Genomic DNA, 24,575 nt, shown 5'->3' on the forward strand with positions numbered 1-24,575 from the left:
TATTCTTACTTCCCTGTAGGTGTAAAACATGTGGTTTATTGGCAGCGTGTATGACCACCTTGAATTAATCTAAATTCAGGCTTAAAGCTGGATAGTCGTACCAACCAGCCAAGTTTTCTGTGTGTGAATCTTCCTTCCTTTGTGACTGTATTTTCCTGCTTCTGAACCTTTTAAAAAGGTCTAAGTATGAAAAACATAGATAGAATTTATGTTTTAAAATTAGCTTTCAGTGCAATCCATGTGTTTCTATAAGGAAGATACATAGAAGCATGTGCATATGTGCACATGCACAACTTCTACATACATCTACCACATTTACTAAACCTGTCTAGTGGGTAATATAAAGACTTCTGGCTTAGCAATATGCTAATGCTTGCTCAAGCTTTTCAATGCAGTGCTGAAACCATCCTTGACACAGCACTGAAGCAGAAGCTGCAGCATCCCCAACTGCTGGATAAATGGAGTAAGAGAGATGAAATTTATCAGGGCTGCCAAGAAGTGCTCATCAAGACACATCTTTTGACTAACATAAGTGTGCACTATTCTCACAACTACAAAAAAAAAAAAAGGAGGGGGAAGAAAGAAATTAGAACAAGCATTTATCAAGACAACCTGTCCATATGATTTCACACATTTTTTGCAAACATCACTTCTTTTATTCAGTTACCAACTGTTTTGGGGTAAACTGAAGGAGAAAACCTTCACTTCTAATATCATTCTTCAAAAAAGTGAAAGCTTTACAGTGATTGAATGTATTTACTTGAAAGACATCACATTTCCAAAGGCACAGTGTGTGCTAGGCATCTAGTAGTACTCAAGCTGACACTTAAGCCTTTGAAAATTTCTTCCAAGAACCTCTGATGTGAGCTATAATCATACTGTTTGTCTTATAAGTAGCCAACCTGGAAAATAGAAAACTGGATAAAACACTCCAACACATGAAGGATTGAGAAGTTCTCAGAGACTGCAAAGACACTTCAGAAAAGGAGGAACATGAGTTTTGTTATTAATTTCCTCAGGAAAGACAAAGTATCATTCAGTATAGGAAAGGCCGATACAACTGAGAACCACAGAACTGCCAAAGAAAACATGGAAGGAAGAAATATGACCTATTCCAGCAGAAACAATGCAGGCTGGGGACTGGAGTGACCTGGGTTCTCTATTGCTGACTTTGAAGTAAACCATTCTAATTCCTTTCACTTGACTTCTTTGGATGAAGTACATAAATAATGATGTTCAAAGGGTTTTGAGAACCATCAGTATGCCTAAATGCTGGCTGACGTGCAAAAATGTTGTTACTGAAGACAGAGGACTGCTGCACTGTCACAGAACACATTCAAGGCAAATTTAAAAAGTCAAAATGACAGAAATAACATATGTTGTATTTAGAGCAGACTACCTGCAGGGGTAAAAGACTACCTGCTTCATGTAAAAATGAAAGCACATCCAGCCTGGGGAAGGAAAGAAAAGATGGACTGCCTTTATCAGAGCATCAAGGGTGGAAAGGTTTCTGACTGCTCATTATGGTCAGGGAATCAGATGAAGATGACAACTCTTTAACATTGTGTGATTGCTGCTGGCAGGAAGGAGAGGGCTTGGGAAGGAAATCAAGGTGCCTGCTTCATTGTTTGTCTTTACACATGGACCAAACACAGCTGACTTAAACATACCTAGCAAAGGGCAGGAAGGCCAAGACAAACAGAAAAAAAGACTAAGGGATAACTAGGAGAAGAAGAAACCTGAAAAGAGATGCTGATCATCCTGACTAAATTCTCCAATCTGTCAAATTTCTGGACATTTCCCTGTCTTTCCCAAAAAAATATGAGACAGTTCTCATTGGACAATGATGTTGGCCTTTATGCTGGATTAAAATCCAAACCTAGTGCAATCCCTAAGCATAAATGCATTATGGCCCATCCATATATTTGCCATTATTGTGAAGTTCACTGAATTCTCTCCGTGGTTCACCCACATGATGTGGTGAACTAGGGAAGTTAAGCAATTTTACAATTAACATCTTATTGAAAAAGAAAGTATTGATATGAAAACAGTATCTGCTGCAGCTGCAGCTTCACATGGATGGAACATGCCATGTAAGAGTTCAGTAATGCTTCCAACATTTTACCTTTTGTGCTTCAGAGAAAAAGGAATTTTTAGATTGAAGCAAGGAATTGCTGTATATCTAGAAACCTATAAGACCCAATTTCTCTTCTAGTCATCACTTCCGATCAGACAGATGGATAAATTGCTATAGAAAAAAACAAAAAAGAACCTCACCTAAAACAATGACTGCATCATTTTTATTTATTTCTTGCATTCTCTGTTCACATAGCAAGGAATTTAATTCCAGTTAGATCATTCTCTTGTGATACTTTTTTCTTTCATTTAATATATTTTTAAATGCTTAGAAGCATTATGACAGAAAAGCATGCATTTTTTTGCCCTGGTTTATACCCATCATCCTTACCATTACAACAAGACAAAAGCATTAAAGTAAAATTAATCATGTCAAAAGATTTTAGCAAAAAACAAGGGAGACCATGCATAAAGCATCGCTTTGTCTAGTGTGAAGTCACGCTCTGATTAAAAACATATAATGAAAGTGAAAGTAATACATCATTGCCTTAGCAGTAGGGTTTTTGGGAAAGCTATGCAATTCTGAACACAAAAAATCTTTATAGGCTCTGGATTTTGCAATTATTATAGAATAGGTCTAACAAACAAAACATTGTTTCACTTCCTTAAAGTTTAATTAATCTTAAACGTTTCAGTTAAAACAAACAACCAAAGGAGTTCTAGAATTAAACACAATTAGACTCCTGGCAGGACCATAACTGGTAATTAAAACCCAAGCAGCAGTTCCTGGTTCTGAGCAGTGAGGTATGAGGTGGTGACACTGAGACCCCCCCCCAAAGCCCCACATCCAGAAAGTAGTTATGAAGACTACAAAATATCACAAAATAATGAAAACCCATAAACAGAGCACGACTTTTGCTGTTACTGAGGTCTGTCACACCCCCTTCAGCTGTTCCATTTGTGTCACCGGGCAATGGTAGCCTGTTGCTGCTACGTGACCTATGCAGTACCCAGCTAAAAAGTGAACAGTGTTTGTGCACATGTAGGCAAGCCTGAAAAGAAACCATTCAGTGAAGATATTTGCTGTACTTTATGATAAAGTCTATAAAAGCCTCAACTTTGCTCAGGCACAACTGTGCAATAAGTGTTTCAAATTAAACACCAATGTACACATTATGATGTGCATAATATTATTTATAATCTCAGATTAGGATTGTGCCCATATCAAGCAAAATTAGGTGGCAAAAAATGTTTGTAGAATGCCACTAACTTACTCCTTTCTTTTACTCTTTATTCTGCCTCTATGTTGTCAACATATAAACAATAACTCTCTGAGAAATACCAGATAGGAAAAATACACAGTAATACTAGACTGTGAAAAATCTACCGATCCCCTGAGCCATAGCATTCTTGCCTATAGATGATGACATTAAAAAATTGGAAATGGGTGCATGCTTCCCCTCCTCTCCTGGGTCTATGAACAAGGCAAGTTGTTTTCCTGATACCTTTCGAATTACTCCCATTAGTACTGATGCATTTGGTGCTTTGGCTACCCAGGCAGAGAGAGGTGGGCAGGATCCCCTGCCAATAGATCTAGTCTTGTCTAGGGAACAAAATGAGATTGCTCCTGTGCTGAGCTGTCATACTCGATAGCTCGTGCTGTTCCACCCGCACCCGTCCCCGCAGCTCCAGCTGCAGTGCCATGGAGCCAGTAGTTCCTGATGGCTGATCTGCTCCTGCTCCTTATGCATCACACAAGGCAGGACACAGAGCCCTAAGCAACTGAGTGCTGAGAGTGAGCCACTCTCCCTGCTGAGAAGGCAAAAGGAAACAGGCAAGCAGCTCCCTCTCAAATGGGTCTGCAAGCCCTGAGAGTAACTGCTGGGGCTCCTCTCAGCGGACAGTGACAAGAGGAGATTCAGGCTCCTCACATCCACCTCCTCCTTAATGGCCCTGCCACTGCACCCAGGACTGAGAGTTTGCTCCTTTCCCACCATCCCTACCCCCAGATGCCACTGGCACAGAGAGCAGAAAATGAGGAATGCAAATGGGTTTGGAGGAAGGGAGAGGGACTTTCTGTGCACACTTACTTTGGATCAGTAAGCCTCTAAGTGCAAAATGTGGCATTTTGTTGGTGTGTGGGGGAGCCTATTGGCAGCCAGAAGGTTAAAGAAAAAACTTTGTAACAGGAGAAAATCAAATACACCTAAGGTGATAATAAAATAGAACATGTTGAAATACCAGAGTACAGGAACTGAAATTCTTCCCATCACAGAGCCTCATGAGCAGGACATAGCTTTTGCTCTCTCCCTATTCACTAAGGAGCAAACCCATCATTTGCACTGACAAGTTGAGAATGAACTGCAACATTGGGACTGAAAGTATTATCTAAATAAGAAAAAAAAAACCAAACAGAAAAAAATCTTCTGCCTTTGCTGCTGATTGTATATCTCTGATAAGACAACAGTAGATTGAGAGAGAGGTAAAAAGGTAAAGAAAGAAAACTCTTTGCTAAATTGCAAAAAAGAAAATACATGATAAATAAAGACAGAACTATGTCCTTAAATTTACACCCCCAATAAATGTCACAGTATGTTGACAGCACACCACGGCTGCACTGAACTACCACTATTGTTTTCAGCTTGTACAGTTTGTTGTGTTCCCTAAGACTTTTCAGTCACACTTCTTCAAGTCCCTACACTCCTATGCTGTAGTTCTTCAATATTTCACAGAAAGGACAGAAGATCTGCTTGGACTTATCTCCCATTCTCTCATAAGTCAGAAAAAAAAAGGGATACTTGAAACTCTTATTTCAACCAGCTATTTTAAAAAATAGCTATTGTTGCCATTTTGTAAGTAGTAAAATATTTTCTAAGAAATTATGCTTGTTAACATTTTGTCTTTCAGTGTGAAAAGACAGGCATTCTCCTCTGTGTTCTTCAAACTTTAGCCCAGGCCAAGAGGGCATCCTTTTCTGGCAGGATTTGTAAGAACAGAGTTACTCATGTCAAGAGATGGCTCTGTATTTGGCAGCTGTTGCCTCAGCCAGCACTGGGACAGATCCTGGGACCTCCAGGGCTTCCAGTGCTGGTCAGCAAATGCTTGAGCCCAAGCTGGCCAGGACTGTAACAAATGCCGTGGTTTTAACCACAGCGCAGAATGTTATGTGCACTTCCATAGTGGAAAGAGAACTTTTCTTCCCTATTTCTAAAGGTAGCACAGAAAAGACTAAATTCTCTACATAAAATTATCCTGAAACATCTCTCAACACCCCCACAGACAGTTGGTCCAACACTAGAGATGCTGGACATTTAACCAGTGCATTAAGGTATCCCGCCTCTTGGTAGTTTCCCACATTCTTGGAAACTGCAACACAATGTAAATAACCAAGAGCTGAATAAATTCCATTCTTACAAAATCTGACAATCTACAGCTAGTTAAGACTCAGGAAAAAAGCTTCCTACTTTAATTCAGTAGAGAGTTTAGATCTTGAAGCAAGAGATCCATTCCTTCTGCCTCTCCTGTTGAGCCACTGGATTAGACACAGCAAATGAAAAAAACACCTGCCTTAGGCAGTATCATTGATTTTTCACTGACTTACCATCTTCAGGATTTTCTTAGAAGTAGTTTACAGAGGTGGGTATTGTAACTCATTATTCTGAAAAATGTGAAGCATAATATATTCCCTAGCACAGATGCGATAAACTTTTATAATGTACACTTCATATAACCTTTTTTAATTGTCATTCTTTTACAACACCCTCAACTATTAGTCCAGGTCGTCTATATGTAAACAGTCTTTATGTGGCACCACTTTGTAAAAGGCTCCTAAATATACCATGGGAGAAAATCAGTCTACAAGGGCATTATTTCAAGTCCTGCATCATAGCAATTAAAAAAAAAAAATCATCCTAATCTGTGCATGTAATATTAATGTGGATGTATGCCATTATATGGCTTTGGATAAGGGAGAAGAAAAAAATTCTGTAAAATGTATTTTACTGGGAGAAAAAAAAAAAAGCAGGTCTAATAGGAAATCCAGGTTTTACCAGTTGTCCAGTTTTAGAAGTATGGTTTTGATTTATGGATCAAAATTGCTCATTTATTATTTTATCTATACTGCTTTGGGCAATTTTGACAGTTAAAATTTAGTTTTATTGACCAATGCAGCCAGTTTAGCCACAAGGGGACTAATGCACACACAGCCTGCTGCACTCAAGAAGCTATGATTTGATTCCATGACCAAGTCAGACTGGGAATCACAACCAACATAACAATAAGTTCCAAATCTCGATGCTCGAGGCAAAATACTTACTCTAAAACCAATCCACTATTAAAAGAAGGTGGGAAAGAATTTTGTGATAGCAGCCTCCATGCACTGTTTTTTGTAGCTGATATATTCCACCAATGCTTCTGTCAGCAATGGACGCAGGGTAGTACAGAGGAAACCTTTCTTTAATGATTGTGGACAACAGATAAAGCTGGAAGAAGGAAATGAAAATGCAAAACAGAATCAAAGGTGTGCTCTAGTACTACGGCTTACCAGGGATCTGACTCTTGAGAAAAATGTCTTGAAAAAAATGCCTTTTTTTTTTTTCCTAAACCAGATTTTATTCATATATACATAAATATGCATGGGTTCATGTTGCAGCTTGAAAGACTTACAAGTTTACTTAAAAAAAAACTTACTGGAATGATTTTAAGCCAATGTTAATTTAGGCCTATCCTATTATAGAATTAGCATCTTCTGCAATCTCAATTTATTGCTCCATTGTGAAGCCCCTTGTGATACATAAACAAATCTCTGAAGAGAAACAAATCAATAAAGTGTCTAATTTGATTAACCATGTTTTTAAATTCATCAAGACAACTGTACAAAAATAAACCACTTACTTGTCAGTATTTTCCACGTCTTCTTTTCATCATCATAATACTGAACCAAATTGCTGGGTAGCCGGTCAGGTCCGGGAGGCAATCCTCCAACCAATAACAGCATTTTCTTATTGGAACGAATTCTTCACCCAAAACAAGAGGAAAGATGAACAACCACATTACTGAGGAGTATTTTTAGTGGAAACAAAATCATAACCATCAAAAGAATATTCACTGCTTGCAGTTTTCTATTTCATTTTTTTGTGTTTCTTTTCCCAATCATGTCTCAACAATTTCTTGAACCAAGCAGAAAAATGATCAGAAAAGCTGCGTATCTCTCTACTCATGGAATAATAAGCTTCCTTTATGCAATTTGTTAGAGGTTCATTCTAGAACGACCTTTTTCTTATATTATCCCTTTAAATCATCACTCTTTACAGCTGAATACACATGAAATGCTCTGGAGTTGTACTAAGGTTAAGCATTAAAGTTGCATGTCAAAAATTGTATTAGTCAAAATCATTATTATAAGCCATTCTACACTCAAAGAACCTTGAAAAAATTAAGGTTATGCAGAGAGTTTGTGAGCCAACTCTTTAATCACACACTGAACTTCAGATATATAGTTTAGTACAATTAGCAGCACTGGGCTAATGGTTATGGGTTAAATGCTACTTACAAGCACTTTTGTTTGTTTAATTTAGTCCAGACTCTTGCTTTCATTCTCCCCCCCGGCTCCCCCCCTCGTCTTTGCTCTCCCCCTGTGCACCACTGGCTATAGCAACACCAATTGGTAAAAATGAGACTGTGATGTTGTTGTGAGCCTCCCCAGAGTGGAGCCCTGCCAATGCTTGCCACTGATCCAGCGGCATGAACCTGCTCAACTGTGCAAAGTCACTCTAATTCCCTCCCTCTGTTTTTCTACCTTCTCCCCCAGGGGGCAACCACTGAAAGGAGTGACTACCCACCCATCAAGAGCTGGCAATTCGCTGCTATTAACCGTGACCGTGATTCCCAATCTGCCTGGCAGTTCTTAAGAACAGGACTGCAATGTCTCATCTGCAGTAAAAGTGGTTATCTGCACCCTGGCCTCCAATGCCCCACCTGATGAACGTACGATTTCTCTGCAGCATGGAGGGATTTAGCACAATTGTAAGTGAAAACTGGAGGGGAGGCACAGACCCCCAGATGAGCCCTGATGCTTTAATAGTCACTTTGCATATAATTGAACTTTCACCGGTTATACTCAGCTTGGGTGAGATAACACTGAAATAAAGGTCTAGGCTCAAAGTGTTCCTGTAAGGTAGGAAGGTGATGTAGCCTGGAAAACAGCCATCCATGTGAATGACTGTGCAGTGGGACCATGCATTTGATGGAAAGCACCCTTGTCAAACACCATTTTTCCAGGCATGACAACACCTGTGTAGCACTCCGTGTGTCAGCCTGCAGCAAACACCCCGGCCAATAAAGGCACAGAACACCAGGAACCAAAGCCTACCATCAGAGATGCTCATGGTGGGGTCAAAGCACCACCCAGGAGCTCCAAGCTCAGTAGTGCACTCCAGCAGTGGGAGCTTTACAACTGAGGCACACTCATGGCTTCACTCCAGCTGCTGCCTAGAATGTGTGCTGGTGATGAACCCAATGATTCACATTTGTAGCAGAACTGCATCTTCTTTTGAGAAGAATGGGTAAAACCAAACTAGATTGTGCTGTAGACATGCACCAACCACAAGGAACATCCTTCAGGAAGGGAACACACAGCTCAGGGCTTGATCCACACAATGCTCCAGAATAAAATCTGTCAAATGGCTGTCCCAAAGACAACTATAGACTACAGATACATCTATGACAAGGATGGCCAGGGAACTATCTAGCATATGGCCTTATCTGTTTTTAAACAAATTTAGGGCTCAGAGAAGGTCATGAATTGACAGTGGATGAAATAAAACCCTCAATGCAGGAGCAGGAGGGTTAAACCATGGGGACAGTGGCACTGTCCCACACTGTCCTACCCCTTGATTCTCTCCCAGCTTGGGGAGAGCCCCTGCAGTCCCTCAGTCATTCTGACAAGACAGCCTTTGATGCCTGCACCGCACCTGCTATGTGCTGTCAATGAGCACTGTTACCTGCCCAGCCGACTGTGGCTCTGTAGGATATCAGGAACCATCCCATGATCACTGTCAGCACAGATTCCATAGTGAGAGCAAGCTCCAGGGAAAGCTTACTAAAGCACTGCCAGCATCTTATAACACTCAGTCTCCCCAGCAAAGTTTTTAATGAGAGAACATTTGATATGTTCTATGCAACATGGGAGTATGATAAACTGTTTTTGGTATGAGTTAGGGATGACTGCACACGTAACAAGTGGCAGAGCAAACCAGAGCCATAAGTCAGTTATGCATGACCATCCCTAACAATAGAGAATAAATTGTTTATTCCAACCCTCCTGTGTTGTATGTTATATCACAATCAACTCCCTGTGCATTGTAAAATTCAGAATGCCCTTGCAAGGTTTACTTGATAAAGGAGTTTATTTTGATTTTCATCTTTCATCTGTAAAACTCCCTTCTAACTCCAAAGCACTGTGAAAATCCAATGAATGGCCAAGGCTCAATAGTTAAGGTGAAGAATGAAATGTCAGATATAACTCTGAGTTTCCAGACTTTGGCAGTTGCAACTATCCTTAACATTACTTTTTCAGCCAAACAGCCTGAGAAGCTACTGTTTCCTGAGAAGGAGCAGTGCTGCTATATTGGTATGCTTAAAAATACTAATTTTTAAAATATGTTTAAAATAGGAAGTAGCAAAAACAGAGACTTTAAGTAAAAGTTTAGTAAGAAGTTAATAGTCAGCAAAGTCTCTACCAAAAGCACAGAGAAATTTCACGTGGCAAAGAAGAGATGGGTACTTATACTCAAAATATCTAATTCATCTGCATTGAGAGCTCTTCCAATGAACCAAGTAAAGATAATACAGTGGCTAAAGACATGCAGGTTTTAAACTGATATGTCTCCTTGGAGCCAAATCCAGATTTAAGTTTTAATGTGAAATGCTGCAATTTAGGTTTTGAAAAAGATTTTCTTTATTATATAATATTTATGCTTCATATCGCACTAAGCAGTACTGTTAGAATCTTACAATGCATTCTGAAATATGAAGCACATGTAAATGGCCACTGCTTATATGCAGAAGACTTTTCCAAATATTAATAAAAATGTTATTCAGTGAAACACTGTGATGAAGACAGGATTCAAAAATATGTGTAATACATTGAGCAAGATAAAGCTTCCCCCTCTCATGTGTTATTACATGTTTGCTATTTGGATAACTCAAGATTACAATGTGAAAGGTTCTTCATTATATATGACACACTCTTTTTTCTTTTTTTCACAGTCCTTATTTTACAGTCTAATATTCTATTCAGTTAATGCTATGGTTCACAGTGTCCCCAGCAAGGATTTTATGATCACCTTGTATTCCATTAACAGTAATGGGTCTTGGTCAGGGAAGGCTAAACCGTGGACAGGCAGGCTGATGCCATGGCAAAAAAGTTGAGATAAATTTATCCACATGTTATCTTGAAAGCATTACTTAGATTTAGACTCCAACACTCTAGTTCTCACTGATGAACATGCATGTGTTGTTATTATTCTGCACACACTTTGCAGTTTCTGTTCGGCTAAGATTTTAAAACACTTAATTCACCTTAATTAAGTTCCTGGGTACCTCATGTGGTGTGAAATTTATTTTGTCTACTTACAAGACTGGAAACCAAAGTATATTTCAAAGTCAACATTTTCAAACTTGTGTAGTTTCCCTCGGGCACACAAACCCAGGAATTTGAGTACTCACAGAAGTGGCTTAATTTACAGAGATACCCATCAACATAAGTAAATCCTCCTCACTTCAAAGGTAGCAGCAGATGCCCGTCAGCTCTAAAACTCAGATCACCAGTCCATGGTCTAAATTAACCATGAGTATTCATGGCAAGAGGCTGAGCCCAAGAGAGTTTATATACTCACAAGAAATCACTAGAAAAGGCTGTAAGGGACCTCAACACTCCTGAAACCGCTCCTACTCTTTTGCAACCTTGATGGCCTCATGTTAATGGAAAACAAGCATGAATGGGAAATACTCTTCTTGTACATTGTTTTTCTTTATTAACATATCCATCAATCTTGCACTGGTGGGTTTTCCTTATCTGGGCAATTAGTACAAGTTTATTCTACAAAAGCTGGCAAGAAAACAAGCCTCAACAACAGGTTTGCTCCAGACTCTTCCAGTTTTTAAACAATGCTCTGCCCTCTGTATTAGGGAATGCAAATAAATGGAAAGAATACAATCATGAAGTGGCAGTCCTGTGGTTCTTAATGCATCCAGTGTAGTGTTACACAGCAGAAAGAGAAATGCATCCTAAGACACACAAGTGATCATAGTCATCAATGAAAAAAAAAAAGAGTATTCAAGTATACTTTTCTCTTAACTCAGGGCTATAGTAAACCCAGAAGCCTGGATCATTAATTATCTTTTCATATAGGCTATCACTATGGCTTTGAGTAGGGGTAGCTCTTCAGAGCAGGGACTTGACAGATATGATGGCATCCTTGCTCCTGCTTCAGTGCTGACCTTAAACACAGCAGAACCAAATGGAACTCCTGAGTGTTTGCCCACTGAACTCAAGCACAGACAAAATCAGCCATAAGAGCAGCACAGCCTCAGCAAGGGCAGGTGAATGCATGATGAGTTTTATTTACATCCTCATATCTCATTACATCAAAGGATTTGAGAAACCGGAGTCTGACAGTGATACTGTCAAAATAAGTAGCAAGAATCTCAGAAGAGGGGGCTGTGTTAACCTGCAGCAGAAACAAATTATTTCAGAGTGGTTTAGATACCAACCTCTTGGTAATAGAAGAGATACATACTATCCCAATCAACATTTCAGTTGCAGACCTTTTGTTTGTAAGCGCCAATAACTTAATTTCATCTTCAGAAACCAGGATGGTCTTTAGCAACTCTTTTCTTCTCAAAAGGCATCTGAAGGGATGCTGTGTTCAACAAAAAATGTAGTTGACAACCTAGTTTCAGGCTGCAAAACTGAACAAATGTTGCAAGCATCCATTTGCCCATGACTGAAAAAAATGTCTTGCTATCGAGAACATGGGATGTGATCTTCAACAATTACCTTCCCAGCTCCTGGATGGGCATTTCAGTGCAACAAAAGTGTCATATGAAAACTGCTTATTTCAATGGATTTTGGCTTCCATAGCTGACTGCAAAGATAGCCATGATTAGTAACACATGTTTAATAGAGAGGAAATCTAATTATCCGGGAGTTTAACTATGAACTCAATGAAAGCCATAAGGTACAATGTAAAATTTATTTTGGACAAAGGAATTTTATGAGGTTTTGTCATCACATAAAATGAATTAACAAACATCATAACCTATAGGTGAATAGGCATCCAGAATCTCTTCCTAACCCTACATCAGTGCTAGGGGAAGGACCTGAGTTCTCACAATCAACAGACCAAATCCTGCATAATGCCTTTCCCCTTATGGATAAAGTACAGACATTAAAAACATCCTGATTTTGTCAAAATGTTAAGCACGATAAAGTCTCTTGCAAATGATTTTTTAGTTCTTCAGTTCAAAGAATTTTCAAAAATTTCCTGAATGTATGGAAGTTGCTTTATGAATGGATTTTTTTGCCTCTTCTAATTTGCACCTATTGCCCCAGGCACACTAGAATGAATGTGAAAAAGCTTTCTAGAAATACGAAAAACCTGGAAACCAGTCTTATCATGAAGGTTTTGGTTTTCATCTTTTTATTCTCCATGTAGGCAGGCTTGGCAGAAGACCCTAGTTTTCATTGCAGCAGAGCTCACAGTAATGTTCACTCAAGAGGATGCTCATTTAATACATGTTGCTGACCACTGACAGAATGAAGTTTAGGAAGACAAATACTAAGCTGAGAATGATTTGCTACAGACTTTGATTGTTGGTTTCCTCCTCTGAATCTACTTGAATTTTTTTTAATTTTGTCCAATACTTAAAAAAAAAGCATAGAAAAGAATTAGTTAATGTTTGCTTTAACAATAATCATTCCTTTTCCTTCTAAAAGCAGAAGTCTAAGGGTAAGTGAATATTTTACCTGGAAGGCCACACTTAACTGTTACAGAGTTACCTTACAAGTTAAAGGTTCCTTTATTTCTAAAGTTGTCAGGTAATTTTCCATCTCCTGTATTGAAATAACTTAGAAGCTGTTTAAAGCTCTGAAAACCCCATTTTTCTTTATGAAACCAATCCCACTACTGTTGATCTCTAAGTTAATATTTAAGAGTTAGCTTCCAGCTTTTAGCTGGAAGATTTTTTAAAGTCATTGTCCCTTCCTTTTTGGGGTAAAGGCCTCTGATGTAACAGGTAGCTTAGCAGTGACAACCATCCTGGAAGAGTGACACCTATCCAGTGCTCCTTTGGGAAGAACACAGAGAAGGGTCCTTCTCATCTTTGCCTCCTTGCACTACCAGATCTGAAGGCTGGAGGTTTCCTCACTAGCCGCACACTGAGCATCTGGAGCATTGCAAGGGAGGTGAATCCAAAGGAATGTTAGTAGCAAAGCAAATTGGTGAATGAGACACAAAATCTCCTGTTTCATGAATCTTCTTGGTAGAACTACTCAAAGATTTTTCCTCACTGATGGAAATTCTAAAAAACCTTTAAGTAATTATCTTTATCCTGAATTTAAAAAAAGAAAAAGGAAAATGTCAAAGCTAAATGCTTTTGCAAATTGCTTCCCTTCCTCACATCATTTTGCTTGGCCTTTTTTTGGGTTTGGTTTGTTGGCTGGTTCCCTTTTTTTGGTTATTTTGGGGAATTTTGATTTTTTGTTTTGTTTGTTTGGGAATTTTTTTTTTAATTTTTCTGACAGAGGTTGTAAAATGGAAATGCTTTATAGAATATTTCAAAGTCATCAAATCATCTTTTTAAATTTTGTCCCCTAGGAAATTTCAACTGTTATTTTTTGATGTTCAGACTGTGTAAAGTCCAGAAAGTCCTTTTTTATTTGATTCTGTGTCGGATGTCCATGTCAACAGAAGGTAGACACAGCATCAGAGGCTGTGCTCTCTCCAGCTCTGAGGCTCCTTTTCCTTAGGAAGCCGAAGGAAAGAAACGCACCTTGTTGCCAGCTCACTCAAGGTATGACTTGTTACCTTTTCCACTGGTTTGTTTGGGTTTGGTTTTTTTTTTTTTTTTACTGAAAGAAGGCATCAGTTGGGGAACACAGGAAGAACCAACTGTGGCACTAACTTCTATTTACTTCCAGCTTCACTGCAAACCGTCTGCTTCCATTGAACTTGGCAGCTGACAATATTTGCTCAGTTTATTGTCTGCTTTCCAAGAATACAGCAAGTGTTGACTACTAAGTACTAGGCATGACAGTCTTTAAAGAAAATTTCAGGGAAGCAGCAAATATGAAAAATTATGCCAGGAAGTATCTACCAATAGTTTTCAACTTTCCATAGTCCTCAGTTTCTTTAGGTGATCCTTTGGTAAAAGTGTAATACCAGACAGAATCTGTTTCAACAAAACCAACATAAGAGATGTTTACAGAGCAGGGGAGACAGCTCAAACCCTTCTTTTAGGATTCCTATTCCCTGCTCAATCTTTCCAGGCCATGCTGAGCAAAGGATAATAAGAAACCTTGCTCTGATTAGAAGACATTTTGGATTTTTAAAACACGGGAGTTGTTTGAAAAGATGAAACAGTGTTTTTTACAGATTGTATGATTTTTTTCATAACATGAGTTTATCAGAACCAAAGCTTTTTCCTGGCAAACTTTTTTCTGTTGATTTTATGTTCTACATTACCTCTCCTCACTCCCCTTGCCCCCAAGGCTCCCTGTGCTTTCTCTTCAAGTACAAATCCAAACAAATACACCATCACAGCTCTGTTCCATTTACTGCTCAGCAGTTACAGACTCAGAACCTCCATATTCTTCTGCTATAAAGAAAAAACTATGATGACCCCAGGCCACAACATGCCCTCTAAGACCCTCTCCTTTCTATCTCTTCTCTCCACATGTAGGGGATGCACATCAGGCAAAGAGTGAACAGAAAAGTCAGAAATCAGTAGCAAAGACATGTATGTCTGATGCTCACCATGATCCTACAGCACTCCAGTTGTAAAAGGTACACTTTAGCAGAAATCATTCCAGGAGGATTTTGTCTGAAATGGGACTTCCTTGTCTAGAAGGCTCTGCACCACTCGTGACCTACATACTTCCCAACAGGACAGAGATGGATTGTGTTGCCAAAGGATGGGCAAGAACAGCACAGGAACTCATGGCAGGCAACACTGCTTTTAGCAACCTGCGTGACTTGTAAAGCTGCTATATAGACTGGCATGAGTGGTGGAGAGGGGCATTTTTGCCCCAGCACTTGAGGAGGAAGTTCTCATTTTCAAAGGCACTTTCTCATCAGTTTGAGTGGCTTACTAAGATTACTTGTTTTTAAACTTAGTTTAATATCCCCTCTAGAACAAGCTGTTATGAAATCAGTGAAAGATTTCTCCTCATAAAAAGAGTTTGGAGACGCAGATGCAGGTATTTAAAGCTGCTTCAAGTGCTAAAAAGGCAGGGTGACAAAGCCAAGGAGGAGCACAGTTCAGCGAACTGCAACGGCCTGAACAGATCCCAGCACAGAGGTCTGGAGCAGTGGGGATTGGTCTGTGTGAGGTTGGGAGCCTGGTGGGAGGGACACTCAGGAGTTGGGGTAACAGAGGATTCCGGAGAGGGGACAGATAAAGTTCAGTAGATGGGATCTGGGGAAGAGCCCTCCCATCTAAGGACATGAATCAGGAGGGACTGCCAGTTCACAGAGGACACTATTCCAGGTAGTGCCTCTGACTGGGAAACTGGCTGGCAGGGCAAGTACCTGCACAACGTGCCTGGCAACCCTTCTTCACCTGCAGCTGTTGGCAAGATGGCTGTCCATAAAAAAAGCTGTTAAATGTTCTTCATAAATTATGTTTCTCCTAACAAATACTACAACTGAGCCAAAAAAATGGCTATCACCTCAAGGATGATATCACCTTGCAGCTCTCAAGGATTTTATCAGCCAGGACACATCTGTCTCTAAAAAGGCTCCCAAGGACTTTCCTGACACACAGCAGTCCTTTCAGGACAGTGGTTCTTCCTCTGTCCATAATGTGAGCTCCAGGGCTCCCACCCTTTTGGAAACTCCACATCTCTCCACTTACACTTCAGCATGAGCTTGTCTCCAATGGAAAATGAATGCACATGAGGCAGGTAAGGAAAGTAGGTGACACTAACTAGGATTAAACTGACTACAGGTCTGTGGTTCACTACCCCACAGCCTCTAATGTGTCAGTCTCCCTTCTGCAGCTCAGCTGAGAGAGTACCGGCACATGTACAATTTCCTGATATTAATTCAGGCACATAAAAACTGATCCAAAGCTCACTAAAATAAACCAGAGCCTCACATCCACTTCATCCATACTGCAACGCAAAACTTAATAATTCATATACATTTTAAGATATGTTTTTCTTATCAGGATGTAAATTCAGGATCTGTAGTATTTCTCACTTGCAATTAATCATGAATAAGAATATTAGTTAAAAATCCAAATACTGCTGTTATGATCCCAAAGGGACAGGTAGGTGGTTGTAACCAGAAGACAGAGTGCATTTCAATGAAAAAAACACACACTTTTCTTACAACCACCAAACATGTCCTGCTGAGATTCTACAAAAATCTCAGTAGAAAAAGAAGTCAAATTGAACTACGGTCTGTGAGATTTGGAGACAAATAGTGTATGCAAGAAGGAAATTATTTAATTGCCAAGGGATGTAGCTGGTTTCTTCAAATTTTTAATCTCCTCTGTAGAAAGTAAAACAGACCAGGCATATATGCCTTCCACATAAATGCCACTGTCTCACGTTGTTCAGCACCTTACATTTTCCTTCTTCATCAACAGTTATCATCTTCCTACTGAATGAAAACTGTTCATATCATCTTCATCACCTGTCACTGTTTAATTTGCTATCACTTTCACTAATATTTCCTACCATCAAACAGTCTGGATGACACCCTCTCTCCACTGAAATGAAACTTAAGAAATCAAACAAACAGTAAACCAAATCACCTCTACAACTAGCTTTAGCAGGATCAGAATTTGCACTTCTAATCTCCCTAAGGTCTAGTAGTCCAGGGAACAAAAGTATAAAAAAACAGCTGGGTCTGTACATGCTGGGACTTTGCTGAAACCATAAAACAGCACGGGTAGGCTTAGCCTTCTTATCTCTTTGTCTCCTTATTTCCCCTCTTTTCTCTTGTGCTCTTTAATTCTGTATTTTCTGCCTAGGACTATTCCTATCTTATGTCAGCTGGTTGATCTCCATCCATTTTTCCTCCCCCAAATCTGAAAAAGCTTTTCCAGAAACTGCAATACTCAGCTGCCATTGACAACAGATGCTGTTTCTGCTGTTTTAAGAATTAGTGTTCCCCCTTTTGTTTCATTCCCTATCTTCTTTTTATCTGCCAGGGTCTTTCTTCTTTTGCTAGTTTCCTTTCCTGTCTGTTATCCTGTCTGGTATGTATTTTTACATTTTTCTCCCTTCAAAACTATTCTTCTCTCATGTCTTTCCTGATTTGTACTTTCCTGCTTCCACTACTTACCCCCCTGGGGTATCTCAACTCCTTTCTTTTTCTGCATTTCCCCCTCTCTCCCAGTTTTACTTCCCTCAGTGCCCTCTGCCTTCAGATATGCAGCTGTATTTGCAGCTGCTCTGCCCGCAGATCCTGGGAGGGACAGACCAGCCCAAACACTGGTGAGAGGAGCTGCAGGTGGTAATGCTCTATCTCCAAACTTTTAAAAAATTGAAAATACATACCATATATTTTATAAAGTACATTATATTACACAATAAAGCACAGAGACATTTTAATAAACTCAATACTCTGGTGAAGATCCGACAATCAAATAAATGTCTGGAATACGAACTTTTCTCGATCTAAATGCATTTTCTTCCCAGAACTACAGAAGATGATACAGCACAGAGCTACATGTCTCTTTCAGGGACAGAAAAACATAATTTAAGCCTAATGTTCAGGATCACTCATCCCACTCCAAGCTGAAATCAACTATGATTTTTCCTAGTGACATCAGAACTGACTGTGTCTCCAGCTTGTATGCTGAGGCCCTGGTGAGGTGAGGATCACTGAGCCAGCAGTATTACTAACTTTGCTTAGAGTTGAGCACCTGATGAAATGTCAAATCAAAGCCAAAACACCCATGCCCTATGGTGAAGTCCTAAAACTCAGAGTGCACAGCAAGGCTCACAAGTCAGGAACATAATTCCTCAACTTTTTAAATTCTGATCATTTAATTGTTGCACCTTGAAAGTTAATTTTACAAAAAGACATCAGGACATTGAAGCATTTCTCGTAGGAAATTTCATGAAAAAGCCCTAGCCTCTCTGTAGGTAAACACTGTTTTTCACTGCAGCACAAAAGACAACTCAGGTACTTCTTAAACCCAGCATCACTTGCACTGCAGGATCTGCATTTGTGGCACAAACATTATAAATACCTTTACTCACAGAGCACACACTGGCTCTTGTTAGCCCAAATCTCTTTTTCCTCCAGCCCTGACCACAGGACTAACTTTATAGTTACATTTCAGAGGAAAATCAGCATATTTTGAGCTTCCCATTACATTCATTTCCATTAAGAAATAGAAGTAGCCCTGATATCAATGTACTCCAAAGAGTGCAAATAGATATATAACATAGGTGGTTTTTTTATAGTAGGTTGTTTTAAAAAAGAAAAAGGTTGTTTTTAAAAATGCATAAAAGTTATTGGCAAATTCTAACACTGAGTGCAATTCCCATTTCTTGAACAGGGAGGAAGCAGGTGGCTACAGCACTGGGCTGCTTGCATTTCTCACCAACCCTTACTGTACTGTGCAGGAGCTATTACACAGCACAAGAGGAACAGTTAATCTCTTTCTAAAGACATGTGCATCTTTGGTGAATGACCTTTCATTAAATTCCAAATTACCAAAGTCACCATTACTCACAGAAAAAAGTAATCCGAGTTTTGAAGTCTTTTTCTGCGTAATAATTTTTATGTATTTGCACATGTACTTCACTGTTAGGTACTTTAAAGATTTCCTTCTGGAAATTAGTAACTTAAGGAACTCTTTGCAGATATTCTTCCTTAAAATTTTACTGAATGAATGTCAACCTGTTAAAATTGCTACTTTAGAAAAATTATGAGTAACAGAGAAGACAAATCTGGAAATCTCTGTAGTCTTGAATGTTTCTTTTTTTTACTCCTTCATGTTTAAGTGTTTAAGAAGGCATTTGTACTTAGGCAGCCTGGCAAAATCCTAAAGTGATTAAGATTCAAAGATGGGCCTTTGTGACCTTTATGAATTTCCAGGAATATCGTCCAAGACCGAAAATGAAAATATAACAATTTCATTCTGCATTACTAAGCATTTCAACATCTCCAACACTTTAACATTTGGAGTAAGTTCTAATGCCTGCTTATAAATAAACCAGAACAGTTTTCCTCCCATTTCACTGCCACTAAAGAACCCAATCAAGAGAAGCTAGTTACAAGACTGTTACTAGACACACAGTAAAGTTGGGAAGGTGACAGCATGTTTTCACCCACTGTGGTTTAAGGGTCTCTGAAATACCACTGTCTGCACAGACATGCAGACCTATAACAAATAAAAAGAGCAGCATTTGTGGTATTTGGAGTCTCCTGTAAGTCATTAAGTGCAACTTAAACTCTCATCTAGGACTACCTAAAGTGCACTCCTTTTAAACGGGAGTGTATGCTCCCGTTTACAGGGAAAGCAGCTCCCAGTACCAGCAGTATCAGATTCTTACAGCATCCATGACATTTGTAAGCATTCAGTGGTCAGAACACCACTACATATCCTTCAAATGACATGGACCACTGAAGCTGGAAAGGTATCTCCACTGAACCAAGCCAGCTGGTATCTCAGCAATCCAGCAGGACACGAGCATCAGCTTGCCCCCGGTGGCGTGCAGAATCTTGCCTGAGGAGTTCATGGGGTTTGCATTTTTGAAAGTCATCACTTTTGAGTGTTGAAATGCAAAGGGTAGGCACCAACTTACAGCAGCGGCATCTCAGAAATACTTTATGCTGCAAAATAGTTGTATTTGATGTTTTTGATTTCAGAGTGAGAATCAGTTAGACAACAAGGTGATAAGCATGACAGAACACTAACACAGTGAGCTAGCCAGAATAAGAGGGCACACCATCTCCCAAGTTAAACCATCTGAGTAGTGCCCATTACATAAAGAATCCCGTGCATTAATGCTAATAGAGTGTATTATTTAAAATATTTATTAATGTACTAGTTTCTTTCTTGCTGCTGTCAAATCATTAGTAATATGCACCCATTAGTTGAAAAGCTTGAAATAAGCTGAATTATACAAAGTGTGGTTTGATTTCTGTGCTACCACACCACTGTATTATACCAGCACTAGAAGATGGTATTATCTTTCCATCTGTGAATGAAGTACAAACATATTTTAAAAGAAGATAAACAAATTTTGAATATGTTTAGTCCTGGTTAAACTACGTGCTGTGTGTTTACTTCCTAACACCAACCTCATATGGTCAATCTTTGACATCATGATTCATTACCTTATTAAATGAAAATAACTGACATGTTGTAGATGTAAGGACTATGAAGTCACAAGTTTCCACGCACAAACCGGGACATCACCCCACCATCAGCAACATCAGGGTGTGCATAGATGATGCAGTTATTTATGAAAATAAGAGATGTAGGACTTGGCTATTACAGTTTAAAGACCTAACTCCTTGTTAAAGAATAACATTGTGGGAGAAAAGAATTATTAATTATTGTCAAAAAAACCCCAACAATCCTAAACCCAGATTCCCAACGCGCGGGTGGCCAGAGGGCCGAGGGGAGGGGACGAAAAGTTTGGTGGTGCAGGGGGCGGGCGGCTCGGCCCCGCCGCCGCCCCCCTCCAGCCGCTGCGGCCCCCGCGCCGCCCCCGGCCCCGGCCCCGGCCCCGCGGGGTCCGAGCCCGCCGGGACTCCCCGCTCCCGCAGCCCCCGCGGGGTGCGAGCCCCCTGCCCGCCCCGCTCACCTGCTGGCCAGGCTCTGCCGGCAGTGCTGCCTGAAGGGCATCAGGTGGTAGTTCATGGCGTCCAGCAGCAGCTTCTGGCAGACGGGGTCGGTGCGCATGAAATCCACCGACTGGACCCGCTCCACCAGCTCCGGCGCCGGGATGAGGGCGAAGCGGAGGCGCTTCATCAGGTCCGGGGCGTACTGCATGCGGGTCTCCCGGTCGTGCTCCAGCCAGAGCACGGACATCTGGAAGAGCGCCAGCTCCGACTCGACGGGGGGGGGCAGCGAGTCGAGGAGGGCGCGCATCTCCTCGAAGTTGAGCAGCAGCACGTCCTCCACCAGGTACTTGTTGGCCAGCTTCTTGGTCTCCTCCAGGCCGTGCAGGGCGGCAATCTTGCACACCTGCTTGTAGTTCTGCACCGAGATCTGGTCGTTGAGGAACTGCACGCACAGCTTGGTGACCTGCGGGATGTGCAGGATCTTGCTGACCGACAGCACCTCCTCCACCGTGTCCAGCGAGAGGGTCACGTTGGCCGTGTACAGGTACTCCAGCACCAGCCGCAGCCCGATGGACGAGCAGCCCTGCAGCACCAGGTTGTTGATGGCCCGCGGGCTGGCCAGCAGCTTGTCCTCCGGGGAGGAGGATGGGGTGCCGGGCTCCTCCTGCGTCTGCGGCGGCGGCGGCTCCTTCGGCGGACCTCCCAGCCCGTCCTGGGCGCCGGGCCCCAGCCCCAGGGCGTGCGGGTGCCCGCCGCTCCCGCCGCCGCTGGAGAACAGGGATCGGAAGTACTGGGAGCAGGAGGCCAGCACGGCCTTGTGGCAGTGGAACTGCTGGCCCTGGGCCGTCAGGGTCACGTCGCAGAAGAGCTGCTTCCTCCACAGCAGGTTGAGGCCGTGCAGCAGGTTGTCGCTGTGGCTGGGGTCGAAGGTGGAGGTCCTGTCCCCGGATCTGGACATGGCGAGCGGCCTCCGGCACACCTGCCTTTTAAACCCTCCTCCAACCTGGGCAGAGGGGTGGGGAGGAGAGCGGGGTGGGGGGACACACGGGACGACACAACAATAAACACAGAGCTTTAGAGGCCCGGAGGGCGCATCCGGGCTGTGTGCGCAAGGGTGGCGAGGGGCGCAGCCGGGGGACGGGCTCCCCTCTGCCCGCCGAGCCGAGCCGAGCCGAGCCACCCCCCCGCCCGGGACACGGACGGGCTCGCTCGGAGGGGCCGCAACTTGGGAGGGCGAGAGGAGATCTGGGGTTTTTTTGCCTCTCCCCTCTTCACCCCCGCCCCCGTTTTCCTCCCTCCTCGGTGCAAACCGGGCAGTTCTCCAGGGGAGGAGCAAGGAAGCCGGGGACATTTTCAAGGCTGAGCCACCCCCCGCCAGGTTCCCCCCTCCCAAACACCTAAGCAATCAAACACACCCCAAATAACACCAACACCACCACCCCCCCGCCCCCCAACTCCGCGACGCCCAGAGAAACTACCAAGTGAGTGAAACTCTGCCGGGCAGGCGAGCAGCCCTGCCCGCCCCGCTCGCCGCCAGCCCCCGGTCCCCTCCGGCCGCTTTGGCAACTCGGCGGCGCCAGGACCCGCTTCCCCCCGGGGGCGGCGTGCCCGGAGCGGGGCCTCCGGCACCGAAGTTGGGCCGCACTGCTCGGCCCAGCGCGGGGCTGCAATACTTGGCACCCCGGAACGGGCACGGGGGGATGGAAGCGGCAGCCCTGGGCCCGGCGAGGGGCCGCCCGGCGCTGTCCTGCCCGGCTTGCTTCTCCTCGCAGCGACGGCGCCGCGGCCGTAACTCCGGTAACTACGTGAAGTTCAAGTTGGGGGAAGGACGGGGGAGGCGGGAGCGGGCGGCGGGGAGCGGGGCCGTGCCCGGCGGCCCCCGGTCCGGCCGGACCCGCCGCCCCCCCAGCCCCGGCCCCGTTCCCGGCCCGGGGAGAGGGGTGGGCGAGGCTGCCCCGAGCCGCGGCCGCACCTGCGGAGGCTGCGCAGCCACCGACCCGCGCTGACCGCATCCCGCCCCGCGGAGCGCCGCCGCCGCTCTTCCTCCTCCTCCTCCTCAGCGGGATCCCGCCGAGACCTGCTCCTGCCATTGCAGCGCGCTCAGTCGCTTCTCGCCAATACTGGGCTTCCTCTGCCTCCCTTCACCCCCGCCTCGCCCCATTTATCGGCACAGCGAGGGGCTCCCTCCAGCCGCTTCCCCTGCCCCGGCGCCGCTCAGCCCCGCTCCGCGCCCCGCCGCCGGCTACAGAAACCTCCCGGAGGCTCTCCCTTTAAGTGGACCCGGTCAATCCCCCCCTCCCCACCGCACACACACGCACACACACACGCATACATACATGCACACACATACACAGACACACACACTCCTCCTCTTCTCCCTCCCCTTCTTTCTTTCTCGTTTTGCCCATTTCTTGCAATCGGAGTTTATTCCGCAAACGCGTTCGTTACACAACTGCCCCCCCACCCCGCACACACAGACACCCCTTTCCTCTCCCCCAGCAACAAACAAATCAGGAGGCACTAGCAAATGCACGGAGACGGTTAGACACAAGGCCAGAAACTTACCTGCTCCACAACCAGCTGCCAAAGTAAAGGTTCACTTAAGCTCCCCCCCAAAAAAATCAATTGTCCTTCCTTTTTAAAGGTTTGCTCGCTCCTTCCAAAAAAAAAAAAAAAAAAAAAAAAAGGAGAGAAGAGAAAGAAAGAAAGAAAGAAAAAAAAAAAACCTTCTGGTTCCCAACTCGGAGCAGTCACTCTTTACAATTTATTTTGTCGTACATCATTTGATCACCATGAATTAGCAACAGCAAGAAAATGTACGAGAGAGAGAGAAGGAGAGAGAGAGAAAGAGAGAGAGAGAGCGCAGAGCTTTCTGCAAGAGAAGAAGAAGAAAAAATGTACGTGTGACAAATTATGCTACCAAGAAACAACACATCATTATCCTTGGGCCTGGGGCTCAGTGAGTCGTAACGAGAGTAATAGGAAATCCACGGTTGGGGAGAGAAACGGTCGTGCATGGCCAGTGGAGAGAGACCATACAGGGGGATGGATGCTGGAGAGACTCGCAAAATTATGGCTCAAGGCTATTGTAAAAATTGTCGAGCGTAAATGACTGCGATTTCAAACATCTTTGGAAGAAAGAAGGGGAAAAAGCGAGCCCCCCCCCCCCCCCCCCCCCCGCCTCCCTCCCTCTCGCTCTCCCTCTCTCTTCTCTCTCTCTATAAAGAACCGTCAAGTTTTAGTGCGCATTGCTAATTAGTCAATTTCTCTCTGCCTTCACAGGCTGGCGACTTTGCTGCTGAGCTGAAACTGCTAATTTCTGTGACCAGCTTTTTTCTTAGCTGTGATCTGGATGAATGAGTAGCTGTCTCACAGAGATGACAAAAATAAACTCTAATCCCCCCAAAAATTTCCACTACATCTTTCTCATGCATAGATTTATGATCTTCAAGGGCCCTG

The 24,575-nt window shown here is 42.8% G+C and overlaps 1 protein-coding gene across 2 annotated transcripts in view; it reads right to left on the minus strand.

The window, feature by feature from the left end:
* KLHL14 (kelch like family member 14) overlaps positions 1–23,385 on the minus strand; it is a 60,705-nt gene extending 37,320 nt beyond the window's left edge. Inside the window, exons 1-3 of one of the 2 annotated variants that reach the window (XM_054647196.2) lie at positions 23,089–23,385; positions 21,137–22,119; positions 6,970–7,091 (exon numbers count right to left, since the gene is read on the minus strand). In XM_054647196.2, coding sequence (XP_054503171.1) covers positions 6,970–7,091; positions 21,137–22,074 — 1,060 coding nt within the window. In that variant the 5' untranslated portion in view covers positions 22,075–22,119; positions 23,089–23,385. Of the gene's footprint in view, positions 1–6,969; positions 7,092–21,136; positions 22,120–22,594; positions 23,059–23,088 lie in introns of those variants that run through there. The other variant, XM_077185197.1, reaches the window with a different exon arrangement.
* Between the last annotated feature and the right edge of the window lie 1,190 nt (positions 23,386–24,575).

Source organism: Agelaius phoeniceus, chromosome 1 (assembly GCF_051311805.1).
Source record: "Agelaius phoeniceus isolate bAgePho1 chromosome 1, bAgePho1.hap1, whole genome shotgun sequence".
Taxonomy (NCBI): Eukaryota; Metazoa; Chordata; class Aves; order Passeriformes; family Icteridae; genus Agelaius; species Agelaius phoeniceus.